The sequence below is a fragment of the Anolis carolinensis genome, chromosome 5, assembly GCF_035594765.1.
Source record: "Anolis carolinensis isolate JA03-04 chromosome 5, rAnoCar3.1.pri, whole genome shotgun sequence".
NCBI lineage: Eukaryota > Metazoa > Chordata > Lepidosauria > Squamata > Dactyloidae > Anolis > Anolis carolinensis.
In genome coordinates, this window is record NC_085845.1 from 172,822,212 (window position 1) to 172,843,654 (window position 21,443).

Genomic DNA, 21,443 nt, shown 5'->3' on the forward strand with positions numbered 1-21,443 from the left:
TTACTACTTTTTTAGTGGAGTGTCTGCCCGCTTTGCTAAGATATGAGCTGAATACTGACTACTGAGCTGGAAGGATTCACCCCCCCCCCCCCAATGTGAGGCTTTGTGTGACTTTCTGCCTGTCTCAAGACAATAACAAACTTATGATGTGTGGATTCCTCCTTCCAACTATCAAGAATGTGCCTTTGCAATAAGTAACCAGTGTAGCATTCAAGGTATCGAAGTGTGAGACCTTTGATTTACAGTACTGAAAGCTAAGAGTGTTTTACTCTAGATGAAGATTGGAAATTGTGCAGTTCACAATTCTGTTCTTGAACTACAACTCCCAGAATCTGTTTGCATTGACAGGGCGACAGCTGTTGGGAATTGTAATTCAAGATCTTGTGGACTGCACAGTTCTTAGTCCTGCACTTTGATTCCCTGCTGAAGCCACCCAGGCATGCCAGACCTGCCTTCTGACCCTTCAGCTCTGCATTAGTGCAGATATCAATTTTGAGATTAACTAAAGCTTTATGTTAAGGTTTGACTTAAGTCTGATGTAGCCCAAATAAAATTTCACTTTTGAAATTATTTCAATTGCGTCAGCTTTGAAGCAGTAAAGAGGCATGTAGTTTGCATTATTTTACTTGTTATAAGCAGAATTCAGTCACCAAAAGCACACTCAAGTACAAAATTTTTTGCAAATATTTAAGTCTTGTTCAACACTAAATAGTTAAGAGGTGTAAGCCAAAAGTGTTACTCATCCACGCTTTGCTCTCAAACAGTCTGAAATTTGCTAGTCACAGTACAGAGAGGCACAGGTAAGTTCTCTGAATGCTGAGTGGAGTTATATGGCAGAAGAGCAGAAAACACCCTGCAGTCCGGGAGCTGAGTCTTCGAGAGCTTGCTTTGCTTGTGTGTGCACCTTCAGATAGGCATTGGGAGACTCAGCTTCTTTCCTTTTAACACTAGATTGAGAGAAAAAACAATACACTCAGTATGTGTTCTGTGACATGGATGAAAACTTTACTTACGTTATTTTTTCAGAGCATACCTCCTGGTTCCCTTTTCACAGTGAAGGCAACCTTTTAAAATTGCAGTATACACAGAAATCATTTCCTTTTATAGTACTTTATATAAGTTCAGTGAATATCTGCACACAAATTAGAATATTAAACCACGAAGCGCTTTCTAATACCTACAACAGGAGTGGCTTTGAGCTCACCTTGTGTTTTAGGGACAGCTCCCCAAGTCTTTTACCATTGTTCATGTGGGTTTGAACTTCTAGAATTGAGGACAAAAGCAGTGAAACACATATTGTTGCCTTTAAGGGATGGGATGTTTCTGTTAAAAGGGTTTTGGTTCACTACTTGCTAGAAAAGCACCTTGGAATGCACCCTCAAAACAATGAGCTTTAATATGCAAAGCGTACAACTTTTCCATATGGGTGCTTTGACATCTGTACTATGTTGTATGATTTCGGGCTGTTTGAGATTTTTTTTAAACTAGATTTATTTAGAGATGGGTTGCTTTTGCTTTTTTCTGAGGCTGAGAGAGTGGAACTTCCCAGAATCACCCAGTGTGTTTCCATGGCCGAGTGAGGATTTCCAGTGCTCAGGCCACATCAATATTATATCCTGAGTTATAGTTAAAAAGTAATACTTAATGCTCATAGTATTTTTAGTGAGGTTGTTCACAAAAGGTTTGATATTTCTAAAAAAGTTGTCAAGGGATATCAATCCAACTAAAGGTCCAGAAATTAGTGGAGACGGGCACAGAGCTGAGCAAAGTTATAGATGACTTGCTATGAAAGATGTCCTTTGATAAAGTCTTTTTTAATATATATCCCATCACAAGTTCGTGAACTAATCAGCTGCATACTAACTGCAATTCTGTCAGTGATGTTTACCTTTGGTGATGTAAAGATAAAAAAAATCACAGTAGAAGATGGTTTGTACAACTCCAGAAACGACAGCAATTTGATCATAGAAGCTTTCTGTGTGGTAACGCCAGATCCAGTTTGCCAGATAGAGAGCACGATAGAGGCCCAAGAAGAAAAGGTAGTGCGTGGTGATCGTCTCAGCTTCTCCTGTTTTGCTAATCATGAAAAGTTGTGGAAGAATAGCCACTGACTCCAGGTAAATTGAGAAAGTCCAGAGGATCTGAAAAGGAAAGGAGGTTGTGGGTAAATGTTAGCAAGCAGAAGACTGCAGGAGAAAAAAGTCAATAAATGAAACAAAGTTATGTATGACAAACATTTGTTTTTAGACACCTTAAGGAGACATGCTTCGCTAAATACAAATTGTTCCCTTACCTCTAAAGGAGTGAAATTGTAGTTCTCTAAAAATGAAAGACCCGTGACTGGGACCAAAAGAAATTCAAGGCGGAAGGAATCATTCTCACTGTCAAAGGTTTTCCGGAATTTCCCATAGATCAGGTACACAGTAAAAAAGGCGCAAATTATGAAAACAACCTGCAAAGGAAAATAGGAGAATAATTCATTACAAACTAAGACTGCTAAATGTTCAAGAATGGAAGGTTTTTGGAGCCAACCTTTCGTAGAAATGTCAGGTTGAATTCACTAACATTGGGGACAAATGATAGCCCTTTAGCTGGTTAAAAATCAGGTAGATTTCCACTCATTATCTTATATTTTGTCTAAAATACCGGGTGTTTGAAAATGAACTCCCTAGTTTTAAGTATAAACACATTATAACTAGGGAGTTATTTTTCAAACAACCTGTATTATGGTTTGATCTCTTTAATGTTCCATATTACTGTGTTTACTCAAATCTAACAGCTTTGTTGGCTAAATTACTTTCCCAAAATTAGGGTGCGTATTAAATTAGCACAATATGATAATCTTAGTGCTGAGCCAAAGCAAAAGGGGAAGCTACCTTAGGATCACCTGGAGGTCCTATTTGAAGGACATCATTACTAATTTAATTGCCATGGTTCAATGCTATGCAATGGTGCCGAGAAATTGTGTAAAAGCAGAGCTTGGAATAGTTACTCCCAACAACTTTAAGACTCTCCTCTTCCACATTGAAATATTGGTTGGAGATTCTTGGAACCGTAATCCAAAATGTCTCTTTCCCAGTCTTTTAATGGTGGTGGAAACAGGTTGGTCCATCTGTGAACAATATCCCTTCCTGGGTTCAAGTATTCACACACATGAAAGGGAAAGGTTACTCATCTAACATGCCAGGTGGGATACAAATATTCCATCACAAACAAATACCTGCCAAGATGAAGAGGTCTTTGCATACCCTGGGTAATATCCAGGGGCTAACTGGCCAATTTAATGGCTGCCTCGCTCATTTTCAAAAGGGAGAGTGGAGCTAAAAGTGGCAGAATGAACTGAGAAGAGGAGTCATCCACACAAAGACTATAGGCCTTTCACTTTTTGCATCCTGCCATATTGATATTTTGTGGAAAGGAAGCAGAACCAGCTTTCCTAGCAAACCATTGGAGGAGAGCAATCCTCCATCCTAGTCTCCACAGAAAACTGGCCATGTCTTTTAATAGCTGCCACGAAGACATTAAAATATCTGAACTGCTTTCTGGGTATCTTATATCTAATTAACTGAAATGAAGAGCACATGAAGGGACCACAGTGTTTTGTCTTTGCTTACCTTCATGACAGTATTGTAGATGGAAATGAAGTTTGTGAAGAGGTCAAGGTAACGGGTTGTGAAAACGAGTGCAAACAGGATCTGACTCTTTCCTGAAATGCCTGTAAGACCATAAGATAAAGCAAATGAGAAGCAGATAACAGGCAAAAATATCTGGGATTTCAGGCAAAGCAGTGGAGATTTCCTAGTTAGTTGCAGAAGGTAGAAAAACACCTCAAGAACCAAATTCCAGGGTTGCCATCAGAGAAGATCATGGATCCTCTGTAGGCATGAAAACAACCTTCTTTTTGTCAAGCAACGAACCCATGTCATACAGGGAATGAAAAGGTATTGTTGAAGGCTTTCATGGCTGGAATCACTGGGTTGCTGTGAGTTTCCAGGCTGTCTGGCCATGTTCTTAGTGAGTCTGTAGATCATTTGTAAGTGTTCTTACCATACATCAAGGGAACCACAGACCCCATAGGGAAGTTGATGAAGAAACACAACATGTAAACGATCTACAGACCCATTAAGAAAATCCAACAAATGCTACATTCAGTGAAGGACAAGAGGGATCCTCTCACCTCTGCGGGAATCTACCGTATACCATGCAGTTGTGAACAAGTCTACATAGGGTCTAAATGGAGCATTGCCCTAACACGAATCAAGGAACATGAAAGGCACTGCAGACTAACTCAACCAGAGAAGTCAGCCTTAGCAGAGCACCTGATGAACCAATGTGGACACAGCATATTATTTAACACTCTAACAACCACCATGTCAGACTACACAGAGAAGCCATTGAAATCCACAAGCATGCAGATAATTTCAACAGAAAGGGGAAAAAAACATGCAAATGAACAAAATCTGGCTACTAGTATTTAAAAAAACTCTAAAATCAGGACAGTAAATAAAGAGCAACACTCAAAAAGCAGGGGAATTCCGGACAAGAATCAATCAGGGCCAGCTAACACCTCCCAACAAAAGATTCCCACAGGCAGAACCAGCCAAGCTTTGAAATGGCAAGACCATTAATTGCTAATTAAAATGGCCAATAGCAACATTCACATGTGCCTCAAGCAGAAAGTAGTTCTTTCTCTCACCCTTGACATTCCACAGGTATATAAACTTCACTGGCTTAGTTCCCAACAGACCCCTCAACCTCTGATGATGCCTGCCATAGATGTGGGCGAAACGTCAGGAGAGAATGCTTCTGGAACATGGCCAGACAGCCCGGAAAACTCACAGCAAGCCACTGAAAAGGTATTGCTTTGCTCTCCATGTTTACAAGTTATATATGATGGTAGACAGCAGATTCATTGTGTAAAGAAAGCTGCAACACAAGGGGTCACAAGTTGCTTCAGGGGGGAAAACCCCAAAATTTCAACAGTGAATCTTTCTGTCACACTGATTATTAATCAGTACATGATTTGGTCTTGCTATTGTCTTCCTCAAGGATCACCCATTATCACTTGCTTTTTAGTCTCAATGTGGTTTTACTAAGAAGCAGGCTACATAGAAACTATTTATGCACAGGGAAATAAACTTCATATGCTAGTGAAATTCTCCTCCCATTTTCCTGGGATATGCACACCGAGATATGAAACACGGTGAAATGTATTGCTGTGACTGCCACATCACAGTACCACTCCTAAAACACATCCCTGATTCCACCCACCAAGTTTGCTGCGATGCAGTAGGACGGGCTTTTAAGGAGGAAACTAGGAGTGAAAGGAGTCATTTCAAAAGAGTCCAGGAAAAGACTTCTGCAGAAACATAAGAAAAGGAAAGGAAATGGGGAGGGATGAGAGCATGAAAGCTAGCATACAATCTGAAGTGTTGGCAGTTCACAAGTTGCAGGGAGAGATTCAAAGGATATAGTCTGGATTACATTGTTTAAAAATCAGTGTGATTGAGATTAAGAACCTTTATTCTGTGGACTTTTTAATACTTCAACAAACAAAGCAGAAATGCACATGGTCTAATGCACAACTGTCCTCCCTAGGAGGCCCTTTTGGTATTTCCTCTTTCTGTTAACGTTATCCAGATCTGTTCTGTCCCAGTTTAGAATTCTGCACTGTGCAATGGGTACATCTACACTTTAGGATTAATACAGTTTGGCACTACTTTAGCTACCATGGCTCAATTCTATGGAATAGTGGATGTTTATTTGTTTATTTACAGTACAGTAGAGTCTCACTTATCCAAGCTAAACAGGCCGGCAGAAGCTTGGATAAGCGAATATCTTGGATAATAAGGAGGGATTAAGGAAAAGCCTATTAAACATCAAATTAGGTTATGATTTTACAAATTAAGCACCAAAACATCACGTTATACAACAAATTTGACAGAAAAAGTAATTCAATACACAGTAATGTTATGTTGTAATTACTGTATTTACGAATTTAGCACCAAAATATCATGATATATTGAAAACATTGACTACAAAAATGGCTTGAATAATCCAGAGGCTTGGATAAGCGAGGCTTGGATAAGTGAGACTCTACTGTATTATTTCGCCCTTCTCACCCCGAAGAGGAGTCAAGGCGGATTACAGTGCACATATACATGGCAAGCATTCAATGCCATTAGACATACGACATATAGACAGACACAGTTGTAAATTGTTGAGAATTTTCTGGGCTGTCTGGCCATGTTCCAGAAGCATTCTCTCCTGACGTTTCACCCACATCTATGGCAGGCATCCTCAGAGATTGAGGGGTCTGTTGGAAACTAAGTAAGTGAAGTCAAGGGTGGGAGAAAGAACTCTTGTGTGCTTGAGGTACATGCGAATGTTGTAATTTGCCACCTTGATTGGCATTTTAATGGCCCACAGTTTCAAGGCCTGGCTGATTTCTGCCTGAGGAACACCTTTGTTGGGAGGTGTTAGTTGACCCTGATAGATTCTTGTCTGGAATTCCCATGCTTTTTGAGTCTTGCTCTTTAGCCTTTGACAACACAGTGGAAATTGTAGATTTATGAGGAATCAGCACTGTTTCATAGAGAAGGTTAAACACCTTGCAAAACTACAAATCCCAGGATTCTATAGCATTGAGCCATAGCAGTTAAAGTGGTATCAGATTGGGTTGCTGTGAGTTTTCCAAGCTGTATGGCTATGTGCCAGAAGCATTCTTTCCTGATGTTTTGCCTGCATCTATGGCAGGCAACCTCAGAGGTTGTGAAATGGTGTCAAATTGTCTTAATTCTACAATGTATTTACATTATATTAATTCTGTTTAGTAGTACTATCATGTAACTGTGTATAAGAATGTGGGGCTACTGTGAGGAGACACTGATGAGAGCAACTGTCTACTTTAGCTCTTCCTATATAAAACAGGGTTTAGTAGAACCTAGATTTGTTTAAATATCCTTCTGTACTGCACCCAGTACATGACTGCTCCATGCAGTCATGCCGGCCACATGACCTTGGAGGTGTCTATGGACAACGCCGGCTCTTCGGCTTAGAAATGGAGATGAGCACCAACCCCCAGAGTCTGACATGACTGGACTTAACGTCAGGGGAAACCTTTACCTTTACCTTAATGCACCCAGAACCAGCTCTATTATTGGAGTAAAAGAGGCAGTCGCCTCAAGCGACATGTGCTATAGGGCAGGATGTAACCTGAAGATATCCTGTTGTCTTTAGGTGCGGTGGAGAACACTGGCCTATCATCAGTGTCAAAGAAATATTCAGTTACCAGCCCAGTTTTCCTCTGAACATGAAACAAAAATGAGGGATTGTGATTTTGTTTTTTGTATAAATTGTTAAGATCTTCCTGGTTCCATTTAAATAACTAGTGAAGACATTTTTTCTCACCTGCTCCACAGAGGACATATTGACTCAGTTTCAAGTATCTGGTAGGTCACAGAAGGAAGGAATGCACAGATCACCATACATTTCAATTTGGAAGAAATTGTAGAGATCATGGTGCTGATGTTTTAATAGGTGGGTTTGGGAATCCATGACCATGTGAATTGCACAAAGGACCATCCCTACATCATACAAGTGTCATGAGAAAGGAGCTCCCATAGGCAGTGTTTAAAAGCAATGCTGAATATGCCTGCCCTGTATGGCACAAGTCTGTCTACGCAAAGCAGGTGAACATAGCACTGAACGAAACATGCAGAATAGTCACAGGATGTCTTAAACTTACACCTGTTGATAAACTCTGCAAGCTAGCTGGCATTCCCTCCCCTCCCCTATGTGCGACAGGAAGTTGCTGCTAATTGTAAGATAAATAAGTGTGAACACTGTGAAAGCCATCCTCTGCATGGCTACCAGCCTCCTCCCAGTAGACTCAAACCAAGGAAAAGCTTCATGAGGACCACCACTCCTCTTAATGTTCCCCCAGCAACAGCAAAAGTATCCCTCTGAGCAGCTAAACCAGGAAATCCCACATTGTTGGCCTCCCATGAGGGTCTTCTTCCAGGAGCAAACCAAGAATGGGCAACTTGGAAGTCCCTGAACAGACTCAGAAGTGGAGTTTGCAGATCAAAAGACAACCTAGCAAAATGGCACTACCTAGAAGAATCCTCTGCCTTGTGCGACTGTGGAGCAGAACAAACAGCATCTTTATGCTTGCCTACAATGCCCTGCCTCATGTACAGAGGTAGAATTGTTGAAGGCTACAGACAATGCGATCACTGTTGCCCGTTTTTGGTCAAAAATTATTTAACCGCTTATGTTCCCTCTATTTTTATCAGTTTTATACTTATTTGTGCAATATTTTTAACACAAAGTAAATAAATAAATAATTTGGCAGTATTGTCTAACCAAAATAATGGAGATGCACATCCAGCTAAGACAGCATGAACTATGCTGCCTCCATTATAGCATTATAAAAATCCTATTGTCTTACTAACTTAATTGCTAAGATGAACTGCCTTCTTAGTTGGTAGTCTTTGATGAATGTGATCCAAGCAGGCTGAGACTAAATTCAAGATCCAAGTCTTTGTGCTCGGGAGGCAGGTCCCACCATGGTTTGTCTGCATCTTTCTTTCACTTCTGCACAGTTATCACATCGACACCTTGTCCACACTATAGTTAGGGTAGAAGAACAAAAACTTACCAGCACAAGACTTTGATCTCCAGATCTTCATCAGCAACATGATCATTGCTAAGAGATGAGAGACATCCCCCAGGATCCGAAATATATTCATGGTATCCCAAGAATGTCCTGAAATGGGTCTGAAGAAAAATGGTTAAATGATCTTGAGAAGGAAGATGCCTACAGCAGTTCTTGGGGCTGGATGTTCTTCTTCTTTTGCCTGTTGGCTCAATGGCTCTTTTCCATTTAGTGTTCTTTTCTTGTAGTTGAAGAAATAATCTTTTCTCCTTGCTCTTGATGGAACTGCACTTATAAAATCAGACAACTTCAACAATACTTGGCAATGAGTTTCCAAATAAACTTTTGGAATACTAGCGCTGGCCTCTGTTGAAACCAGAGAAATTTCTATTTTTCTTACTCGCTTCTTCTTTCGGATATTGCTGACTGAGCTGAGCTCCCTTTCTGGAGTGATCCCTTCTTGATAAGTTACTAAAAGAAAGCTGCAGTCTCAACTGAGCTTTGCAGTCCCATTACCAGCAGTGGGTGACGTGGCGTGGATGCCGCTTGCACAGAGAGGGTGGAGGGAGAGGCGGGAGCAACTAGTTAAACTTTCTCCAGCATCCCTCGAGCTTCTCAAGTTACAACTGAGAATGTCCTTAAAGGGGAAAAGACAGCAAGGAGGTGGATTCCCTTTGCCAAGTTCAAGGGGGAAAGCATTAAAATGGCTCCAGAATTTAGAAAAGGCCCACTGGATGGTAGATTATTTTTCCAGAGCTCCAGTTCAGGGCTGTTTTCCCCAACCCAGAGAGATTTCAATATTCTGTGCAACGTGTTTCGTATGCAATGCAAATGTAATCAAGGGACTGGCCTTATTCAATTTAATAGAGTTTTCCTTACAGTGTTTTGCGGTGTCATCACCTGGTGTTTTTGCTGACTCAAGTCACTTTGGGGAAGAAAGTACTCGTACTTAGAAAATACTGTACTTATTAAAAGGCAGGTTTTCACAAAGACAAATTTGAGGAAACACTGGTCTCACCTTAACACTGCACTGTGGAATCCGGATTGAATCAAGAGTCAGTCAGTTTTACTTTTTATGAGTTTATTCCATTACTTCAAAACCAGGACAAACACATTAAGTATATAAGAAGAAGTCAGTTGGATTTAGGGTGCTGCCAGACAACACCAAATTCCGGGTTTTAATGAGGGGCAGAAAATCCTAGGACTTCAGAAGAGGTGCCAGGATTTCTGCCTCTGTCGTCCACACTTGATACTTTGTTGTGAGATTTAGAGGCTTCCAGGATGTCCACCGCAGGATGTCTGCCGGTAACTTCAGAGGGGTTTTTTAAACTCAAGATGTGGGTGGATATGCTAATTGCTGCAAAAGTTCAGTTTCTTGTCTTGGCCAGAGAAACCTTGCCTTTGATGTTTAATGAAGTTTCTGGCACACAAAGTTTCAGGGTAGGACCACTTCTGTACAAGTCAGCTCTACACAATCAAACAGGAACACACACTTTCAAACTAGGATCAGAACTTTGTCATTATTATTTGACCTTGTTGCCGAGCCATCTGTGCAGACAGATTTGGCTGTGTAGTTGTGGCATGGAACAACAGGGTGCTGCTCCTGCTTAAAAATGTGTGTTCCTGATTGCTCTTATCAAGGATGTACAACGTTGACCACAGGGGAACAACTTTATTCTGGCCAGAGAAACTTTGTGATCCACACGTTTAATGAAGTTTCTGCCACACAAACAAAGTTAATGGAGTAGGACAACTTCTGTCCAAATCAGCATTACACAATGAAACAGGAACAAACACTTTCAAACCAGGAACAGAACTTTGTCATTATTGACACTTTTTAGAGCTTGCCTGCCTGCCCATATGTCCAGACAGATTTGGTTGTGTATTTGTGACATGGAAAAAAAGATTGCTCTTCCTGGCTTGAAAGTGTCTGTTCCTGTTTCATTGTGTTTTACTTACTGTGAAAGTATTTGTTCCACCCCAGAAACTTGTTTTTCTGCCACAAACTTCATTAAACAGGTGAAGGACGAAGTTCTTGCCAGAACAAAGTTTTCGCCTTCTACTCTACTGACACTTTCTTTTTTAGGAACCAATGAATCAGGAACAAACATCTAAAACCCAAGAACAAATCCAGATAAAAACCCCTGTTTTCCAATTGCAGGGACTACAGACATTTGAAGATGGGGATTTTCAGCCCAGAACCGGGATATTCCCACACCTGAAATCTTGCAGTTTTTGTTGTTTGTAGCGCTTCCTCCTACATTTTGAGAGAACGGCATCAGGCCACTTTTGATTTTGCCATGGAAACTCCTGGAATAAAGATACTGTCTGAACGGGCCCCTAGTTTCCTGTTTAGGTACTACTGATTAAGTGGAAAGTAAGTTAGCTACCCTGGGGGTAACACTTTTGTGTTAATGTGATCATTCCTATGCACATATTATGCATAAGTGTAGTATTAATTAGTTTATTTTATTCCATTCTTCAGAAAGGAACTCATGGCAGCATACACTATTGCAATCATATCCAGGCTTCCCATGCATATGTGAAACAACAGATACGAGTAATAGAGAACTCGGTTCTTTTCCGCCAGTGGAACAAAGGGTTTGGGACTTGAACTCCCACAATTCCTAACAGCCTCAGACCCCTTCTGAGGGGTCTGAGGCTGTTAGGAATTGTGGGAGTTCAAGTCCCAAACCCCTTGAGAGCCCAAGTTTGCAGAGGCCTGCTTTAGATACTATGCACCTTGATATGTGTGGAAATGTGTTGACACTTGGCTCCATATGTCACTTAGTACCTTGGATAGCTCCTTCCAGTTTAGACTAAAAATCAGAGCTGCTTCACTGCCCCCCTGACTCAGTGAAACACAGCAGACTCTCAGTTAACCAGAACTCAAGCCATCAGAACTCTCAAAAACACATTAAAGAAATAAAACACTAAATAAAAATTAAAAGAAAGTGTAGTTTTAGCAGAAATGTTACATTAGGTTTGTCTTTATCTCTCTTAATGTGCTTTAGAATACTGTATTTTGATATCAAGTCAATTCAGAGATTATGGTATGGTGTAGTAAGTATGGGGTATAATATTATTTAGGCCTGTTTTTAATCGTAACTCTCAAGCAATCAGAAACCACATTTATCCAGCATCTACCAATTCCAATGAGTGTCGGTTAACTGAGGTCCCTTATGTAAAATCCAGATTATCTGCTTTGAACTGGATTGTATGGCAGTGTGGCTTCATATAATCCAGTTCAAAGCAAGCAATGTGGATTATCTCATTTGATAATCTGGATTATATGGCAGTGTAGAAGGGGCCTCGGGAGCCCCTGGTGGTGCAGCAGATTAAACCACTGGATTACAAAACTTGCTGGCCAAAAGGTCAGTGGTTCAACTACAGGGAGTGGGGCAAGCTCCCGCTGTTAGCCCCAGCTTCTGCCAACCTAGCAGTTCGAAAACATGCAAATGTGAGTAGATCAATAGGTACTGCTTCAGTGGGAAGGTAACGATGCTCCATGCCATCATGCTGGCCACATGACCTTGGAGGTGTCTACAGACAATGCCGGCTCTTTGGCTTAGAAATGGAGATGAGCACCAACCCTCAGAGTCGGACACGACTAGACTTAATGTCAAAGGGAAACCTTTACCTTTACCTTAGAAGGGGCCTGAGAGTCTGCTGTAGCTTAAACTGAGAGATAGTGTCTGCTCAGTGTGCTTCATGGCTGAGGAGTGATTTAGCCCTGGATTTCACCAGACTAGTTTAAGCGCGAGTCCACACTGGCATTGCCTTGCTGCCATGCACAGACATCCACATATATATATGTCCATGTTTGCATGCCTTCTTCTAACAGGATAATAGGTGGTGGTGCTCTCTTTAAGCTCCTTCCCATCACATCTGCTCTCCTCTAAACTGTCCCAGTACCACCGCCTTACAATTCATAGAGGGAAGGGGAAACAGGGAGACTGGGCTGCCTTCCTATGCCCCTTGGATCACTGCACCTGCATTATGGATATTTTGTTCTCTGCATTTAAAAAGTCAGAGAATAAGAGGCTGAGTTTCCAATTACAACGTGTTTCTTTTAGTGCCCCAAAAACATCTACTCTCCCTTAAAATATATTTGCCTAAATCATGATCTCAAGAGACAAAAATAAGTAGACTTTTAGAAATAACATAGTTGGTTTTCTCACAAACTTCATGCATTTAGCATACAGGTACTTTGTTTATCAATCCAGTTATAAATAGATTTGAAGTAGTTTCTCTGTGTAGGTAACACGGGGCATCATTCTTTGAATCAATAGTCCATAGTCAGAAGCATCTCTCTGTTCTGAGAGTCAATAGAGTCTCTGTCTAGTTTGAAAGTCCAATGAAGTCTCTAAACATATTGTTCCAACTGAAGTCTAAACTGAGCTATTCTAAAATGGAGTCTGAGTCCTGAACAAGCCCAGTTCTGATCACATGGTCTGTAGCTCCTCCCACAACAAAGTTAAGGTAAAATTGCATACAATACACACATATACAATACAGTAAGCAATCTGAATTATATACACAACATATAACTAGTGGAGGCTTGAGAAGGTTGCTATTTCCAACAAAAGATAGCAAATCTACAAAGTGTGTCACCAAGATTGAAAGTTTGGAAAACTCTGCTCTAAGGACTACAATGACCACATCATCTCCTAGCTTGTCTGCTCTTCCTGATTAATATTTTATGCAGTATATTGATTTTTATGACTGTTTTACTGAAGTTGATGTCTTATCGATGTGAAAAATTGTTTTTATTGTTTTATCGCTGTTATTGTATTTTTATGTTGGGCATGCTCCCATGTAATCCGCTCCGAGTCCCTCCGGGGAGATGGGGCAGGGTATAAAAAATAAAGTAGTTGTTGTTATTATTATTATTATTATTATTATTATTATTATTATTATTATTATATAATACCTTTTTCTATCTTGACCACTATTTTACCTGTGAAATATTGGAGGCTCTGTTTTCACCAGGACAAAGAAAGATGGATAGAAGAGTGAGCAATCAAAAGGCTTTGAGTGTGACATCCATGTGCCTGCAGTGGGATGTGGGTGAAGAAAGGTTTGGGAAAAAAGGGAGACGAGGCTTCCAAATTTGGAATCACTGAAAAAAGAAAGAAGTTGGCACATGAGGTGGGAACAATTAAAAATACACATTCTCCTCCCCCTCCTCCTTTGCTGGAAGACAGGCTTGAAAACCCTCACTCCAGGTGTCTCCCAGCCTCCTAAAATAACCCAAGATGTTTCTCCTGTCTTTCTCTTTCCCCATCTGATGCTGTCCTCTAACCAACCAATGTCTTTGGTTACCTTAGTGATGGTAAGCAGTGTGTTCTGGGGTGATGAGAAAGAAAAATACTTTTAAAATTAGAAGCGTTGCTTCATTATCTGTTGTTTGTCTCAAGCTTTCCGACTTGAGAAGCTTGTTTATTTTCTCTCCTCACTCCTTCATGTTTCCATAAAATGTTTTCCATTCAGGTCTCTATTTTGCCACATTTTCTGTGTCCCCAAGAGACAGTAGTAAGGACAAGAAGAAAAAAATGATCACTGTTTCACCACAGAAATGCCAAAGTAGATTTAGAGCTTGTAAGCAATTTGTCACGAAGGTACTCACGGTTAATTTTGAGGCACATCACCAATAGTTGAACTTTTTTGAAAGCAGTTCTTTACTTTCCAGGTTCCCAAAAGAAACTGAAATAGGTGTTTGAGTTACTTTTCAAACACCTTTAAAGACTATAACCCTACTCACTTCAAGTACATATCATGGCCTAAATTCAGTTGCTAATCTTACCTAAAACAGACCCAGTGAATCCATGGGATTTACCTATCCATTTATCACTCAGCAATTAATTGAACTGATCTACTTTCGTTGGAACTAACTGAGATTACAATATTCAGTCTCATTTTGAATTTAATGAAATTTCTAAAACATTTCCCAAAGACCTATTTCTTCTTTCTCAGGGTGTAAAACCCTATTCATATAATTAAAAATAAAGAACCTGGCATTATCAGCAACTATTTGAAAGAAACCCAAGTCTTGAAGACATCTGTCCTTGCTCTTTGCTACTTTGCTGTTGAATATGCATGTCCAGTGTGGAATACATCTCACCACGTTAAAACATAGGATGTGGTTCTTAATGAGACATGTCGCATTATTATAAGATGTCTATGCCCCACATCACGGAGAAATTATACTGTTTAACTGGTATTGCACCACCTGACATTCGTCGGAAAGTAGCAGCCAGTAATGAAAGGACCAAGGCATTTACATCTCCGGCCCATCCTCTGTGCAGACATCAGCCAGTAAGCCAATGCCTTAAATCAAGAAATAGCTTCCTAAGATCTACACACAGAGATACTGTTGTATTCCAGAGCAGGAAGGACCTCTGTACTTAACCACCACACTCCAGTCCAAGTTAAATCAGCAAAGCAGTTTATTGATGATTATATAAAAAGCAGTTCAGCAAAATAGTAAAAACTACAAAGTCTATATATAGGAAATAGTCCAAAAGGTTCAAGGTACAGGAAAAGTTTCAAAACCCGCAAAGCAACAGGACATCCAGCACAGGAATACAAAAGAATCAGGAATACAATGCAGCATAAGTCCAATACAAAAATCCAGAAACAATCCTTCAAACTTGGAATCATGAAACATGAGCAAAGACATGAAACTAGAATTGCCTTAGCAGGCTTGACTAGAACTTGACAAGAGCTGTTGTCTTGATTACCAACGTTGACCAGACTGGTTGGCGAAACCCACCAGCCTCTCCAATATACACATAAAATCATGCCTTTTCCCCTGACTTCCTGAAAAGGGCTTTTTCTGTAACAAGTGCTATGACCTTTGGAGATCCTGTTGAGCAACCCAAAATTTACGAAAACCAAGTCTCCTATCTACCAGCTCATTATCCTCTCCACCTGGGATTTCATCCTCTGAACTCATTTCAGCCTCTGACCTTGTCTCCTTAGGGAATGACTTGTCAGCAGCATTTGGGCCCCTCTCTGGAATGTGGCCTTAAGCGGCTGAGGGTGAAAAGGAAAGGGACTGAGGCTGTTAGGATTGGTGGGAGTTGAAGTCCAAAACTCCTGGAGGGCCCAAGTTGGCCCATGCCTTTTTTAGTTGCTTGCTTTACATAGAAGCTGAGCTCTTAAAACTGCAATTAATATCTGCTCTGCACCCCCAAAATTTGGCCTCCTGCTGCCTCAGATGAAAAGTAACTAGAGGCAGGTTAATGAAGAAATATTATTTTATTTTAATCTTTTGGGTCATGTTCCAAGGTACTGCTCACCCTCCCGCATGCCCACAACACTGGCAGCAGGAAAGGTTGGTGGAATGGGGCTATTTTGGGGAACATTTCCCTAGCAACGACTGCTGCCACCGTCTGTAGTGGTTCATCCATATGTGCTAAAATATCCAATACTTATTAATAAAGAGAGCAGCTGGTAAAACAAGGTAGGTGGTAGGAAGGGTGCGCTATCCAGATGCCATGCCCACTGACTTCAGTCTTGCAGGCTGGGATTCATAGGGTTTGCTATGACTGAAGGATATTGATGAAGAAGGTGAATGATGTCTTTAAGCAAAAATGTGTGAACGGTCTCAGTTCTACATTCACAGCCCAAGTGATTCTGCCTCAGAAAATAAGTCAAATACTTATGATAGAAGATGAAGCGTCTGGTAGAGTCTTAATTTCTTCTGAGATGCAAGGAAAATCTTTGCTGCGGATGTCTTTTTTTGGACTGGAAAAACATTGTCGCTGAATTTGTTCCTACAAGATACAGTACTCTGCAAACCAGTAGAATAAACATGTTCATTAAGTATTTAGGCTAATTCGTTTTTTATCGTGTCAGAAGTGAATTGAGAACATACTGCAAGTCGCTTCTGATGTGAGAATCGGCTGTCTACAAAGATGTTGCCCAGGTGATGCCCGATGTATTACCATCCTGCTGGGAGACTTCTCTTACAACCCCACATGGGAAGTTAGGACTGGCAGATGGGAGCTCACCCCGTCTTGCGGATTCAAACTGCCTTCAGCCAGGAACCCCCAGTGGCACAGTAGGTTAAACCCTTGTGCTGGCAGGATTGAAGACCTGAAGGTTGCCGGTTCTAATCCAACTTGGGGAGAGTGTGGATGAGCTCCCGCTATCAGCTCCAGCTCCATGCAGGGACATGAGAGAAGCCTCCCACAAGGATAGTAAAAAACATCCAGGTGTCCCCTGGGCAATATCCTTGCAGACGGCCAATTCTCTCACACCAGAAGCGACTTGCAGTTTCTCAAGTAGCTCTTGACACACACAAAAAAGCAGTTCAGCCAGCACATGGGTTTAACCCATTGTGCCACCGCGGCCCCTAGGCTAATTCATGAAGGACAGGATCTCTACCCTATGTTTGCAGCTCCTTTTCAATGATGACATGAAGATCTACACAATCCAAAATAACTATATTTGTATAGTCAATCTGAAACTGAGTGGTTGGTACTGCTAGCTGAACGTACTCAGAAAATTAATAATGAAATGTTGACAATTCATAACTACAATTCATAGAAAACGGTCACTTGGAACAAATAAATGATTCGCTGAGAACTGTTCAAGATACTGAAGTGCCCGTCTCTGGTGACTCCTGTTTTGTGGATCTTGACCTTTTCAATGGCTACTCAGGGCATTATACAGCCAAGTCACAATGCTATGGAATCATGAGAGTTGTAGTTTTGCAAAATCTTTAACCTTTTCTGCCACAGACCCCAGGTACTGCATCAAACTGCAACTCTCAGGAATCCATGGCATTGACCCGTGGCAGTTAAAGTGGTGTCAAACTGCATTAATTCTACTATGTAGAAACATCTTCAATCTCTACTTATGAGCTTATAGCTACCTTCTGTAAATCAGTGCCCAGTTTGTTTTTTCCAAATTCCACCAGAGACTTGTCCAACCTTTTGACAGAAGTTACCAATGAAGTATTGACAGTTCATAGCTACTTTGAAAACTATCACTAAGTCGTCAAAAACATGAGTAAAGTGTCAGAAGTTTATTGTGGCAATTCAGATGTTATGCATCAGTTGAACTATGCAAGGGTTGCCAATCTTCCCCTTCCATCCTAAAAGCCCATGCACAATTCATACAGATGCCCACAGGATTTTTCGGAGGCAATGCTGATGGAATCATTCCAGGAGTTGAGTGTGATGTCTGTAGACAGTCCACATTTCGCAGGCCAAGTTTCTCCAGACCGAGTACAATCCGAAGACCCGAAGACCTCAACGACGGAGCAGGCGGGAGATAACATGGCACATGTTACAACTGTTGTGAAGGCGGAAGAAGGCTGCAACAGATTGAGAAGCCACTGTCATCGTGTTAACCATGCCACTGGTTGGGACTCTGCTCACCATAAGGTGAAAACAACTACAGTCTGCAGACAATCTGATGTCCATAGTCGACTGAATCAAAGTTGAGCAAATTTGAGCTAACTATGGTTTCCAAAAACATCAGGCTGAGAACAAGAGCCAATAATATTTTCTCCAGTTCTGTACTCTTCCAGTCCTCTCCATAATTACCTTCCCAAAGTAAACATTTTATGAAGATTATCATTTTATGGACTGCAGCATCAAGAGATGGCTTTCATGTGGGAATAGATGATTGCAGATCAAATATAGAAAAAAAATCATATCATCCCAACTCATTTGAACACTGTGCTCTTGAGTGGAGTCAACCCACACAACTTTCATACATGAAAGGTAACATATATCAAACAACCTTAGACTGATAAAGTTTATATTACCTTGCATCGCTCTAATATTGTCTTCTCTGATGAACTCAATTCATAAATTTGACTACAAATCATCAACTGCAGAACAAAAATGAAGACTTGGCCATGATAGGAACCACTTTGCCTTGCTGACCCATGCAATAAAATATTTGCAGATTCACTCTATATAACCCTGACACACTCAGTATGCATGGAAAGGATATGTCAGTGAAAAATACAAGGATGAAAAGGATACCTGGTGTTTTCAATGCTTCATACAGTCAAAACAATAATGACCCTCTTTATGCCGGATTTATTTCCTGATTGTTTTTAGAATCTATGCAGGTGCAGAAGATGGGGAGGGAAATCCAGAAACTTTCCCCCCCTAAAATCTATGAAAATCTAAATTCATCTTAGAATTAAACAGTGGATCAGAATTAAAAGAACAACTACCTTATAAAACACACGGTTTCTTAGCAACGGATAATGTATTCAGTTCCAAAACAAAACAGGCAGATGTGAGTGCTCCTAGAGCCATAATTTCCAGAATGAAGAACTATACCTGGGATGGGTGTCCCGGATTATACTGGTGTTTTGTACCTTATCAAATCACTCCTTTGTGCTATATTATTTTTGAGAACCACTACAGCCAGCTTTGTGAGAGTCACTGATTAGTGATGCTCTCTATCACACTCTTGCCGCATTTGTGTTTTAAGAGTACCATTTGCATGGGGTTTTCTCCCCATTAATAGTGTCATTACTGACTACTGCACCACACCTTCATGATTAGCTTATCCAATTTAGTTTTTAAAATATCTACAGTAGGACATGCTGGGGTTAAAAAAGGGTTTAAGCATACTAGAAAAGCCATTTCCCACACCTGAGCACCAGAAGTAATCTGGGTCTTCTCTTCCAGAGAATCCCTCGGGAATATTTGAGGTAGGGAGAATTTGGCCACAGCTGTATCATGACCACTAATAGATCACTCATTGAAAAAAGTGCTCTAAGATATCAGCCCCCAACATGATTAAAGAATTGTTGAAGAGAAGATTGTCATTCATTGATGGTTTTCAGCATGGGAAAAACATTTTCAAAGTCCCAGCAATGCAACAATGCTTGGAGACTGTTGTGTGATAAGGCTGAGACTCAAGGGGTGTTGAAATAGCAACCTTCTCAAGCCTCCACTAGTTATTTGTTACGTATATAATTCAGATTGCTTAGTGTATTGTATATGTGTGTACTGGTTTACAGTTTTTCTTTAACTCTTTGTTTTGGTAGGGGCTGCAGACCATGTGATGAGAACTGGGCTTGTTCAGGGCTCAGACTCCATTTTAGAAACAGCATGCCTTTAGTAGGAACTGTATGCTTAGAGACTTCATTTTGGGAACAGATGTATGCTTAGAGACTCAACTGGACTTTCAGAATAGACAGACTAGACAGAAACTCTATTAGACTCTCAGAACAGAGAGATGCTTTAGATCAAAGACAAAGGTTATTTCTTGAACCTTTGCAATAAGCCCATGAGTACAAGGTTTTATTGAAAAGCAGGCAAGGCATCAAAGAAAGAACATACAAACCTAGCAAGCTCATTCCCCAATCGGCTAGAACAACAGTGAGGCCAAACCTACAGCACTGATTGTGGTCTTTAGTAAACTTCAGTATAAATCTACATTGGCCAAGTATATACAGTATCACTGTCTCAATTAATTAGCTATTTTTCTTTCCTTTGGTGTCTTATCACTCAGGTGCATGAAAATTAAATAATTATTTCCCTATTTTCAATATTTAATTACTAAAATCAAAATATAGTCATGATTTTTGTACCTTTCAATTGGACTAATGAAAACATAATAGAAACGCCAAACGAATGGACAGTGCCCAAGTTAGTTAAGAGGGTGGATGGCAGCCAAACTTACTAACTGGGAGGAGACATAGTCTCATACTCCAAGGCCATAACTTCCAATTAATTCTATCTTTGAAAGGTATCCAGCCAAAATAGTCCCTAAAGAATCTTTAACGCTTAAGGCCTTTTTGGGGAATCGACGGAACAATTGTGACACACCAAGACTATTGCCTAGATACTTCTGCAATGGTTCTCCTATAAGTATTTTCCCTTTGTCTTTGCACAAGGTACACATATAATTATTTACAAGGCTAATAGAAGCATGAATCTTTCTATCTCCAAAGGACTTGAACCAGCCATTCACAAAGCTCAAATTCTGCATTCTGCTTTAATACTGTTAACACGGCTAGCAAGGGCCATGGCTAGCACAGCGAGTTAAACCGCCAGCTACAAAAGATTTTGCCAATCGGAAGGTTGACAGTTCAAGCCACGGACAGGGTGAGCTCCCACCATCAGCCTAGCTTCTGCCTACCTAGCAGTTTGAAAACAGCAGTGAGTAGATAAATAGGTACCACTTTGCAGGGAGGTAAAAGGCACCCTTGAAAAACATGCCGGCAGTTCGATCAACAGGCTCCTTGATGTGGAAGAATGGAACAACAGCACCTAACCATGGCTGAGTCGAGATGCCAGAAATGAAAGAGGTAAGCCTGCCTCTGTTTATGTACTGTCTGTCTCTGTTAATTGTATAATAGCATTGAATGTTTGCCATATATATGTACCTGTAATCCACTCTGAGTCCCCTCGCGGAAAAAGCACGGAATATAAATAAAGTATATTATTATTACTGTTTAGGATTAGCTCCAGCAAACCTCTCATGTTCTGGACAATAAATATGTGTTCATAAAGACCCTCAACCATGATCTATCATTTTATCATCATTTATAGTAATTAAGTAGTGGTCATTCTGTCTCGGATTTCTGGATCTCAGTAAAATAGGGAACATCCTTTCTTCTACCCTACTGCCAATGCCCGTGCCATGTTTTTCCATACTTGTTTCTATGAACATCTTGAAGGTAATAAGGTGTGTGTGTGTGTGTAAGTATATATATATGATTGTCTTGCAGCTGTTTTCCTTATTTGAAATATATATCAGACAATCTTTACTTAAAGCTTTCAAGCTAATTTACAAA

The 21,443-nt window shown here is 40.5% G+C and overlaps 1 protein-coding gene across 1 annotated transcript; it reads right to left on the bottom strand.

Moving 5' to 3' along the window:
- Positions 1-608: 608 nt before the first annotated feature.
- kdelr3 (KDEL endoplasmic reticulum protein retention receptor 3) lies at positions 609-9,212 on the bottom strand. Its single transcript, XM_003227151.4, has 5 exons — positions 8,663-9,212; positions 3,615-3,715; positions 2,294-2,452; positions 1,889-2,141; positions 609-947 (listed from the first exon to the last, which is right to left on the bottom strand). Exons 1-5 carry the CDS (start codon positions 8,751-8,753, stop codon positions 907-909), a joined length of 645 nt encoding a protein of 214 aa, XP_003227199.1. The 5' UTR covers positions 8,754-9,212; the 3' UTR covers positions 609-906.
- Between the last annotated feature and the right edge of the window lie 12,231 nt (positions 9,213-21,443).